The 12,074-nt window shown below is 36.8% G+C and overlaps 1 protein-coding gene across 2 annotated transcripts in view; it reads right to left on the bottom strand.

Moving 5' to 3' along the window:
• Positions 1–12,074, bottom strand: part of COG3 (component of oligomeric golgi complex 3) — a 70,118-nt gene that overhangs the window by 35,809 nt on the left and 22,235 nt on the right. For both annotated transcript variants that reach the window (XR_008651189.2, XM_055244033.2), the window contains exons 9-13: positions 10,107–10,150; positions 9,523–9,649; positions 8,812–8,903; positions 7,574–7,713; positions 4,791–4,951 (exon numbers count right to left, since the gene is read on the bottom strand). Coding sequence is in view for 1 of the 2 variants with exons in the window: in XM_055244033.2 (XP_055100008.1) it covers positions 4,791–4,951; positions 7,574–7,713; positions 8,812–8,903; positions 9,523–9,649; positions 10,107–10,150 (564 nt within the window). In the remaining variant the exon portion in view is untranslated. The remainder of the gene's footprint in view (positions 1–4,790; positions 4,952–7,573; positions 7,714–8,811; positions 8,904–9,522; positions 9,650–10,106; positions 10,151–12,074) is intronic.

The following is a 12,074-nucleotide window of genomic DNA, read 5'->3' as shown; positions in this document are numbered from 1 at the left end:
TCCAAAGAGTACAGTGTGGAAAGTGGAGGAGTAACTGCACGGTGGTGAAACCTGACAGCACTACTTCAGCCAGATGGTCAAGTTCAATATCAACAGTGAACATTCATGTTGAAAGGCTGTACCCTTAATATGATGTAATAACAATGGCATTTTACACCACTGTGGTTTTCCTCCCAAAAACCCAAAACACTAGTCTAATCATAAGGGTAACATCAGATGAATTCCAACAAAGGGGCATCATATAAAAAGCTTGAAATACTCATGACAACACTATAAACCAGTTCTCAACACTGCTAAGTCATCAAAAACAAGAAAAGTCTGAAAAACTGTCACAGACAAAAGGAGCCTAAAAAGACATAAAAACTAAGTGCAATGTGGTGTTGTAAATGGGATCCTGGAATAGAATACGACATGAAAAACACTAAGAAAACCTGAATAAACTATGGGACTTAGTAAATAAATACCAATGAATCACTACTGGTTCATTCATTGTGGCAAATGTATCATACCAACAGAAGATCTTAGTAATAGAAGCAACTGGGTGCAGGGTATATAAAAACTCTGTACCACCTTCTCAATTTTTCTGTAAATCTCAAACTATCTTACAATATAAAGTCTATTTTAAAAATAAAAATAAAAGAAATTAGGACATTTGACATCCAAGAAAAGCAGTCTAAATAGAAACAGGATAGTATCTGAGCCACATCTGACAACTTTAACAACACAGACTGGCACTTTGTGACAAAAGATATGCTGATGAATACAGGATACACTTAGGAAGAAATTATCTTTAATCTATTTTCCACAGATATTTAGGTCTACAGCACTCCTGATATAAACTAATTAAGCAAGATTAGTGTTTAGACCTGGCAAAAATTAGATTACATTTTTTTTTAAATTGAAGAGCTTACAGATTTCTCAAGATTATATTTTTTTAAAATATGTTAGAAACATGATGACTTAGCAAAATTATTTCAAGGGACATTTTTTAAATTCACTAGCACCAAAACTGCCTTTGGAATTTTTCAAATAAAATAATCAGGCCTCCAATTTTTTTTTTTTTTTTTTTTTTTTTTTTTTTTTTTTTTTTTTTTTTTTTTAGGCAGTGTCTCACTCTGTGACCCAGGCTGGAGTACAGTGGCGCAGTGACAGCTCACCCCAGCCTCCATCTCCTGGGCTCAGGTGATCCTCCCACCTCTGCCTCCTGAGTAGCTAGGACTACAGCCGCCACCGTGCCTGCCTCATTTTTGCATTTTTTGTAGAGATGGGGTTTCACTGTGTTGCGCAGGCTGGTCTTGAACTCCTGGGCTCAAGCCATTCACCCACCTTGGCTCCCACAGTGCTAGTATTACAGGCGTGAGCCACGGTGCCTGGCCAAGACTATTTTTAAAAAGTCAAATGTTCTGTTTTTAAATATTTCAAGGGTTAAATAAACGACAACAGCCACTGTCTATCATATGACTACCAGCGTTAAGTGCTTTCTGGGTCATTATCTTTACTCTTACAACAATCCTCCAGGGTCAGTATTATGCCTGTTTTACAAATAATTAAACATACTAATAAAAGATAAGAAAGAGCTACTAACTGGGCTGGGATTTGAACCCAGGTCTATCTCACTCTTACATTTCCCCCTACGCCATGCAAATGGCAAACTTACATGGGCAAAAATCTCTAAAGAGATTTGAAATCTGCAGATTTATATTTAGAATCAAATGTCTGACAGCAATCTCATTGTATATCTTAGTAGGATATATTCTAAGAACAACAGTAGTACAAAAATCTTGAATTAAGTTTGCTATTAGTCATGGCATTAGTGTTATAATTCTGAAACTATTTTGTGTATGTTGTAACTTGAAGCAAATGAGTAAATACATTAGAGGTGCTGGGAGCCAGGGTTTCTTCTGTGGGACTGGAAACACAAATACGAGATATGGGAAAAGGAAGAACCCTGTGGAACTGGACCTGAACTGGAGATTTCAGTATGAACTCATGATATTTTTAAATGTATATTTTCTAGCTCTTTAAAGAGAGCTAGAAGTAATCCACCACTAGAAATGAGCACACCTAATACTCAGATCTTGGTTTCTAAATACCACCCTCTTTCCCCTTAAGGAACCAAGGGTTCCTGGAGAAAGAGCTGACCGTAGGTCTGGAGCAAGGAATGTGAAACATTCCTGGAGCAAGGAGACGCCTGGATCATCTTGTGCAAGAAAACAAAGGACTCTAGATTGACCAAGAAAAAAAGAAAGACGATTCAAATTACTAGAATCATATGGCATTGCAAGGAGCCCAAAACAGCCAAAACAATTTGAAAAAAAAAACAAGAACAAAATAGCAAAACTGCTTCCCAAGTACAAAATTTATTACAAAACAATTGTAATCCAGACAGTCTGGTGCTAGCACAAGGATAAGACATAAAGATGAATGGAATAAACTTGAGAGTCCAAAAACAAAACAAAACAAAAACAAAAAAAGTTCATCTATGGTCAACTGATTTTCAACAAGGGTGCCAAGACCATCCAATAGACAAATACTAGCCTTTTCAATAAATGATGCTGGAACATCTGGATTGCCACATGCAGAAGAATGAAACTGGACCCCTACTTCACATCATATACAATTTCTTGAAATCGCTTGAACCCGGGAGGCGGAAGTTGCAGTGGGCCAAGATGGCGCCACTGCACTCCAGCCTGGGCGAAAAGAGTGAAACTATGTCTCAAAAAAAAAAAAAAAAAAAGACATCTGAAGGACAAATGGGGAAATTTCAATATGGACTATATATAAATAATATTATTGAATTAATGTTAATTTCCTTAAATACAAAAATGATACTGTGGCTATATGAACAATTGTCTTTATTCTTATGAGAATAAGAACTGAAGTACTTAGGAATGAGGAGTCATGATGTCTGCAACTTTCAAATGGCTCAGCAACACACACACACAAAGAGATAAAATAAATGTGATGAAATATTAACAACTGGTGAATCTGAAAAATAAGTTCTAGATACTTGATGATATTAAGGAACTACACTGGTTTTAGGTGTGATAATTATATTATGGTTGCGTTAAAAATAAAAATGCCCTTAACTTTTTAGAGTTACCTACTGAAAGTTTTCTTTTTAATTTTGTTATTGTTGTTTTGCTTATTTAACCTCTTGACTCGATTTTCTTTTGCTCATTGGTTTCTGCTACTTAGAAGGAGTAACCCAGAATCTATTAACCTTCAGGAGTGTAAAGTTATATTCCGTCCTGCTTAGCCTTCAGTGGTCACACTTTTTTGTTGTTGTTGTTGTTGTTGTTGAGACGGGGTCTGGCTCTGTCACCCAGGCTGGAGTGCAGTGGCGTGATCTCGGCTCCCTGAAACCTCTACCTCCCCGGCTCAAGTAATCTTCCCATCTCAGCCTCCTGAGTAGCTGGGATCACAGGAGCACACCACCACACCTGGTTAATTTTCGTATTTTTAGTAGAGATGGGGTTTCTTGCTATGTTGCCCAGGCTGGTCTCGAACTCCTGAGATTAAGTGATCCTCCCACCTCAGCCTCTCAAAGTGCTGTGATTACAGGCATGAGCCACTATTCCCGGCCTGAAGTATTTACTAATTGAAATCATGTTTGGAATTTGCTTTAAAATAATTAATGGGGGTGAAAAGGAGTATAAGTCTAGCCATGTTGAAGCTGAGGTAATGGTACCTAAGAGTTCATCATATTACAATTTCTACTTTTGCTTATATTTGAAAATTTCCATTTAAAAAGTTCTAATTCTGTTTCAATACTAATATCTTAGGCATTATTTAAAGTCTGTCCAGAACGCAAAGAAAATGAAGACATATATGGAACTGAAAGATCAGGAAGATAAACCCAAGTCTTCAAACCATAAACTGGACACTTGTACGGTATAATTTTGAGGAGATGGCCTCCAGGGTTTTTATGAGAGAGCATGACACACGGTTACATCATCACCATCAACCTGGTGGCTCCTACATTATCAACCTTCTTCTATGCCACTTATTCAAAAAAAAGAGAAATCATAGGAATCACTAATTCAATTTTAAAATTGAGAATGTGTATTTCCTGCCAATGGGAAGAGAATGGAATAGAATGTTTATAAAACCTAACTTGAAGGGGCCGGGTGCGGTGGCTCACGCCAGTAATCCCAGCACCTTGGGAGGCTGAGGTAGGTGGATCACGAGGTCAGGAGATTGAGACCATCCTGGCTAACACGGTGAAACCCCGTCTCTACTAAAAATATAAAAAATTAGCCGGCTGTGGTGGCGGGCGCCTGTAGTCCCAGCTACTCAGGAGGCTGAGGCAGGAGAATGGCGCGAACCCGTGAGGCAGAGGTTGCAGTGAGCCGAGATCGCGCCACTGTACTCCAGCCTGGGTGACAGAGCGAGACTCCATCTCAGAAAACAAAAAACAAAACAAAACAAAAAACATAACTTGAAGGAAAGAAAACCTAACAAACTATTTTTAATTCTTTTAAATTTTATCTCCTTTAATTTTTATAGCAAACTTATCTTGATTTTACATTTTGAGGAAGAATTAAAAAGAAAAATCCCATTTTAACCAGTAAAAAACATCTAGGCTAGGCACAGTGGCTCATGCCTGTAATCCCAGCCCTTGGGAGGCTGAGGCAGGTGGATCACTTGAGCTCAGGAGTTCGAGACCAGCCTGGGCAACAAGGGGAGACCTTATCTCTATTTTAATATACACATTTTAAAAATAATAATAAATAAAACATCTAAAAGCTGTGTGGGGGCAGACGGGAGATCAAGTAAGGAGATCCTACCTCCATCATGACTAACTTATCGGGATATGCCAGATCTCCAGGAGCTGGTTTATAGCCCGTGATGTCCGTCTGAATATAGATGTGGGTTCGGTAGACGAGCCGCTCCTGTACATCTTCTAACATCTGCTTAACTCCAGCTGCAAATGCCCCCAGTTGCTCAGCTGATAAAAAAGTGCAATCATCCATTCTTTTAGATTTAGAAAAACACTTTCTTTTAAACAAGCAAAGATGTTACTAAATTGTTCAGAAACAGTACGAACCACTTTTGCTTCAGAGGCTGTGATTGTATTCTATTTCAGCATGACTCAATGAGCTTGGAAAAGTTTAATAAACGTCTTTCAATTTCCTCAACTTTAAAACTGGGCAGTACTCTGTTTATATTATTAATATGAATAATAAAATCTGAATTTTAAGAGTGCTTTGCTCTTTAAAAGTTATTTCATATAGCTTCAGACCAAGCCTAAGAAATTGCTAAGGTAGCTTATTAACTGGGCTATCAACATCCCCATTTTACAAATAAATTGAGTACCACAGATATTAAATGACTTGTTAACATTTTCACTGAGAAAAGTAAAAAGTAAAATAAAGTATGAGTTTACATAGTATTTATTTCTAAGATGCCATCAGCAAGGCACAGGGGCTCACGCCTATAATCCCAGCATTTTGGGAGGCAGGCAGATGACTTGAGCCCAGGAGTTCAAGATCGGCCAGCCTGAGCAACATGGCAAAACTCCAGCTCCATAAAAATACAAAAAATTAGCCAGGCGTGGTGGTGCGCATCTGTAGTCTCATCTACTTGAGAGGCTGAGCTGGGAATCACCTGAGCCCGGGAAGTTGAGGCTGCAGTGAGCTGTGATCATGCCACTGCACTCCAGCCTGGGCAACAGAGTAAGACCCTGTCTCAAAAATAATAAATAAATAAAAAAGATGCCATCCATGTTAAGACACACTAGTAATTCTGTAACAGCCTTCCAAAAGATAGGGGGTTAAAGATAACACACAATCACATTAGGCGAGGCATGGTGGCTCATGCCTATAATCCCAGCACTTTGGGAGGCACAGGTAGGATGATCACTTGAGTCCAGGTGTTCAAGCCCAGCCTAGGCAACACAGTGAGACCCTATCTCTATTTAAAAACAAAGAAGCCAGGTGCAGTGGCTCATGCCTATAATCCCAGCACTTTGGGAGGCCAAGGCGGGTGGATCATGAGGTCAAGAGATCGAGACCATCCTGGCCAACATGGTGAAACCCCATCCCTACTAAAAATACAAAAATCAGTTGGGCATGGTGGTGCGTACCTGTAGTCCCAGCTACTCAGGAGGCTGAGGCAGGAGAATCACTTGAACCCAGCAGGCAGAGGCTGCAGTGAGCCGAGATCGCACCACTGCACAGAGCGAGACTCCGTCTCAAAAAAAAAAAGAAAAAAAATCACATTAATTTTGGCCAGGTGCAGTGGCCACACCTGTAATCCCAGCACTTTGAGAGGCCAAAGAGGGCAGACTGCTTGAGTCCAGGAGCTCAAGACTGGCCTGGGCAACATGGCAAAACCCCCTCTCTACAAAAGAAATATAAAAATAGCTGGGCATGGTGGCATGCACCTGTAGTCTCAGCTCCTCAAGAGACTGAGGTGGGAGATCACTTGACCCCAGTAGGCAGAGGTTGTAGTGAGCCGAGATCGTGCCACTGCACTCCAGCCTGGATGACAAGAGTGAGACCCCCAACTCAAAAACCAAAACAAAACAAAAAAAACACAAGAATTTTAAAATCAGAAGCAATAAAAAATTTAGAAGCAGTAAAATGTGAGAAAATGAATGAGTTAAATGCAACTGAGTAACTTTGGAAGAGTAACAAATTCAGTGTCTCAATGAAAGCCAAAGTGAGGACAATAAATTCTGTGAGTAGAATAATTACTTGAAGGGTTTTTTTTTTTTTTTTTTTTTTTTTTAAGACACAGTCTTGCTGTTGTTGCCTGGGCTGGAGTGTAATGGCACAATCTCGGCTCACTGTAACCTCCCCCTCCCAGGTTCCAGCAATTCTCCTGCCTAAGCCTCCCGAGTAGTTGAGATTATAGGCACCTGCCAGCAGGCCTGGCTAATTTTTGTATTTTTAGTAGAGACAGGGTTTCACCATGTTGGCCAGGCTGTTCTCGAACTCCTGACCTCAGGTGATCCACCCACCTCGGCTTCCCAAAGTGCTGGGATTACGGGCATGAGCCACTATGCCCGGCCTAAAGGGTATTTTTTAAAGGTACCTAGGTACTATTAGGAAAATCATGTTCTCTATGACGATCAAATCAAATACTGAAGAATATATCAGATGGACAAAGTAGAGCTATTCCAGAGAACCGCTTTTCTTTATTTGTAATTTCAAAACAGATCAACTATTACTATGAATATACACAAAAACAATTTCTGTTTTTTAATCAAAAGTATACAATATATTCAATTATTTATTTATGTATTTTGTATTCTGGTAACAGTGTGCTAGAAATGCCTAACCCAAAAGTAATGATGTGTTCTATCTGGATTCCAGATGCCAGAAAGAAAACTTGACTATAATTATTTTATTACTAATTTTACCCAGATTTTAAGATTCTTTCCCTATCTGATTGTGTCTTTAGTGACAGAATAAGGTGCAACTTCATTCAAGAAGGGGTAAGGCATCAAGCCAAGCTTCAAAAATATTAAATGTATGTATTTAGCGGGGTGAGGGAAGAAACACTTTTTTTTTCAAATTCATTGAGCCAGTGATATAACTTAAAATGATCATTTCTACTCATTTACCATTGTTCTGCACATGATCTTCAAGCACCTCATTTTTAAGAATCCCACAAAGTTCCGACAGAGTCTCTAAGTGAATAACATGAATGATCAATGGCCTGAAGACATCATACAATGACACACACAGTTTCTCCAAAAGCTCACTAAAATGAAAGAATAAAAATGTCTATTAGTAGTAGTTTTTTCAGGATTTTCTAATAGTTTAGAAATCCTCATTGATTTCTTCCAGTCGATAAGAACAATAAGTATCTACTGGAAAATAGTATCTGAGGACATTACAGAATGATAAGAGAAAGGCTGAAAGTAATTCTAGAAACAGTTTTTGCTTTAAAAGCTCAGAATCAAGCAATCCACAGCAGTCAATTCAAAGTAGCTACCCCCAAACAAAAGTCAACCTATTATAACTTCTATCTATTTCAGCAACAATTTTCTATATGTCCTTTCAAAAACAACAAAAAGTATTTCAGAAGACTTAATTACCTTTTATATTCTACTTCACTATCAATCAAATGGTAACTTTGTCCCCCAGGAAAGACAAGTTTAAAATTATTGAATACTCATGGATTTAGATAAATAAAATTCAAAGTACTTTGGTCATATGCCAAGTATTTTGAGAAATTTTAAACATTTAAAAAGAAAAACTTAAGTTGTCTATATGCTTCATACTGTCAATGGTACTCTTCTATACGCGGTATTTCATCAAAAGTGATCACTTCAACTAAAACCATAAAATACTTTTCTCTTCCTCATTACAAGAGTCATAAGCTTGGAATGTTTGTAAGAGTCAAAAGAGTGAACATGAAGAAACCAAAAGTGACTAACAGTGGATCTGAAAGACATTTTGAGAAAAATAAAGAAAAGGTTATTAAATAGTATCTGTATTTTTAAATCTTTTCATTAGTTAGAATCAGAGAATTTTTTAACTAGAAGGAATTATTGTACTTAGTGGAGACAAAGGGATCTAGATCCCGAGGCTACAGAATTCTGTATAGATTTCTTTCTATCACACCATAATATCTAAATAATTACATTACAAACAATACAAAAGCATGTAAGTTGCACATTTAAGAAAATAACTTTTAAGAAAATATCTGTCCCACCCAACAATATTCTGTTCACAGACACACACAAGTTAAAACATTCTCCAGTTAATGATAGAATACTCCTATAATATACTGATTCATTATGGTCATTAGCAAGTTAAATTTTATGAATAAGAGTTAGATTCCATGTCCACCTACTCTAATTTTGATGTTGGTTTTGTGAAAAATTCATTGTAAAGTTGGTGTTCATCCTGGCAGACATGAACCATGAAGGCACAGCCACTACGAACCTGCAGTAAACAAACACACACCACCTACAGTTAAAGACACACAACATTTCTGATGTTTATGAAACAAAGCCTACACTTTATGTGCAGAGATTACACATACATACTCTTAAAACAACTTACTGAAGGACAGAAAATGGTTGGTTTTCGATAGATGACTGCATAATGAGATTATAGGTGACTTTTATTTTCTTAATGCTTTAGTTTCTAAACTTTTCATAATAAACACAAATTACTTTCCTAGTTCAAAAGCATTTCAAAAAAGAGCCCTTATGCATTTTTATAGTAAAAAAATTTATAGTATGAGTAAAATTACACTAAACAAAAAAGCACTTCTGCAGCAAAAGCTAAATTGTTAATATAAATCTACAAACTTTGAAATCTCATTTTTCAAGAACAATACTTATTTGTGAATCTTCTTATCTAAAAAAATAAGTAAAAAATGAGAATATTTTGCAAAGGTGAATAAGGCTAATTACCAAACTAGATTTGTCATAATGAAAAACATGCTTTTTTAGTTAACTATGGGCACCAAAACTTATTTAACCAAGTATAGTTTCTAGGATATCAACATAACTCAAGAGGAACATTTAACATTAAACCAAAACAAGTAGAAACTTACCAAGGCACAGTGATCTCTATTATTTTGGCTGGTTAACTCTGCAACAGTGCAAGCGATACTAGGGCCCAAAAGGAGCTCCCGCTGATCAAGGTAACACTGGTGGATATCATTTAGCAGTTGTTGGTATCTGACAGAAAGCAAATGAGATTAAACTTTTCATTTCAGATATGTAAACTAAATTTCATCTTAAATCCCAGTGTAGGTTGCCAAACCTCTTTTAAAGCTATAACGGTCACCTCTCATTTGCCCACGTTAACTATTTAATACTAGAAATACAGACATAAAACAAAAGCAAACCATAATGAACTGTGACGCCATAAGCTTTATCTTTTAAAGAAAGCTTTCTTTTCCAAGAATAGGAACCCCACATCTGCCCAAATAAGAAGGAAATCCTAGTATGGGAAAAACTGCTGTCACGTAAACTTGCTAAGTCTGTGACCTTGCTCCCCAAAATAAGTTGTATGTTACAAGAACAAGCTGGAAGGCAATTGCTCATAAAATATCAGAGATAAAACCAGATTTGGAAAAACAGTACTACAAGACAAAGGTTCATGTGGAAATCAGATTAACTTCTAGGTACTTACTCAGGTATTTTTTCAGATCGTAGTTCTATTTGTTCAATAAGAGTCTGCAAAGTAAGAAAAAATGCATTAAAAAACCATCTCTGTTATATTATCCATTACTTTCTGATTATAATATTAATTGTATCACATACTCAGAAAAACTGTAAATATAAGAAAGTTAAAAATCATAAAAATCACTTATACCAAAAATTCATCACAGCATTTCAGTATATTTTCTTTCAGTTTTTTTATATCCACAGTTCCTATATTTTTCTTTTTAAGTAAAACTGTAATTATACTATATATTCTGCTTTATAATCTGTTTTTTAAAAATTAACATTATTTCATAAACATTTTCCTATGATTAAATACTTTTCAATACTAGTTGAAAATGTATAGACGGCCTTAGCATAGTACCTGGTACCTAGTCAACATTCAATGAATCATTGTAAGCCTGATTTAAAACATTATCCTAAAAGGCTACATAATATCCCATTTCTACTGATATCTAGGTTGTTTCTGAAGAATCAGAGCCCATTTGTGAAGAGCCTTGAGTGAAACTAGAGGGTTCCAGCACCTGCTCCTTAGTAGCTGTTTGAGCCCAGGCAAGCTGGTTCACTTCTGAGATTCCACTCCCTACTGTATAAAACTGGTGTAATAGCACCTACCTTCCAGGTGGGGACCCCAAAACACCAGGTCAAAAGAGGTATGTATTTTTATGGGCTTTTGGTCTATTCTTCTAAACTGTTTTTTAGAAAATAATCCAATTACATTCCTATCAGCAGTATTGCCTGTCTAATAAATCCTCAGAAGCACTGACCATAATCTGCCAATTTATGACAGACAAAAGTCACCCAGCCTTAACTTGCATATATTTTCCACTAAGTGAATATATTCACTTAGAATATATTATTTTGGTAATGTTATAGAGTAAAAAGCTTACTATTTTTTCAAATATTTAGCAAATCTTCCCAATACCATGTAGAAAACTCCAGTCCTTCCTTTTTTATTTGGGATGTTTCTTAATATATTAAGTACCACAACTTTCCATTCCAATCTGTCAGTGAATGCTTGAATCAATGACACTGTATTTTTCAAAATTTTCTTCTTTAGTCTTGCCTATTTACCAGATAAAGTTTAGAATCATGCAAAAAAAAAAATCCATTGGAATTTCTGCTAGGAGTACATTCTAACCAACAAATTACTCTGGGAGAAAGTGACATTTTAAAAATTAAATCACCCCAACCAGGAAGAAGATGGGCTTACCATTTATTCAGTCGTTTATAATTTTCTGTCTAGTTTTGTCATTTTCTTCATCCTTATATTTGTTAAGGTTACTGCTAGGTAAGTATTTTATGCTTTTTGTCACTGATATAAATGGGACCCCATCACATATATTAATTTGTTACTAATGGTATGTAGGAAAGCCACTGATAACTATATAATCATTTTATAATCACCCACCACACTGAGCCCTCTCATCTATACCTTTTCTTTTCTAATCAAATTTTTATCATTAGTATTTGGCTAATAAGCAAAAGCAATCAATCAGGCACAATCTAAATCTCATGCCATAAACTGACATCCAGTTAGACATCTGTTAGACATCTAGGTTGTACACATATTCCACATATATATTCTATAAACAAAACTAAGTTTCTCCTATTTAAAAAAAAAAAAAAATTCCTTTAAACTGGCTGGCTTTTTTTTTTTTTGAGACAGAGTCTCACTTTGTCACCCAGGCTGGAGTGCAGTGGTGCTATCTTGGCTCACTGCATCCTTGACTTCCTGGGTTCAAGCAATCCTCCCACCTCAGCCTCCCAAGTAGCCGGACCACAGGTGCACGCCACCATGTCCAGCTAATTTTTGTAATTTTGGTACAGACAGGGTTTCGTCATGTTGCCCAGGCTGGTCTCCAACTCCTAAACTCAAGGGATCCGCCCTCCTTGGCCTCCCAATGTACTAGGATTGCAGGTGTGAGCCACTGTG

This window comes from Symphalangus syndactylus, chromosome 15, assembly GCF_028878055.3.
Source record: "Symphalangus syndactylus isolate Jambi chromosome 15, NHGRI_mSymSyn1-v2.1_pri, whole genome shotgun sequence".
NCBI classification, from domain to species: Eukaryota; Metazoa; Chordata; class Mammalia; order Primates; family Hylobatidae; genus Symphalangus; species Symphalangus syndactylus.
This window is presented reverse-complemented; position numbering and strand designations above follow the sequence as displayed.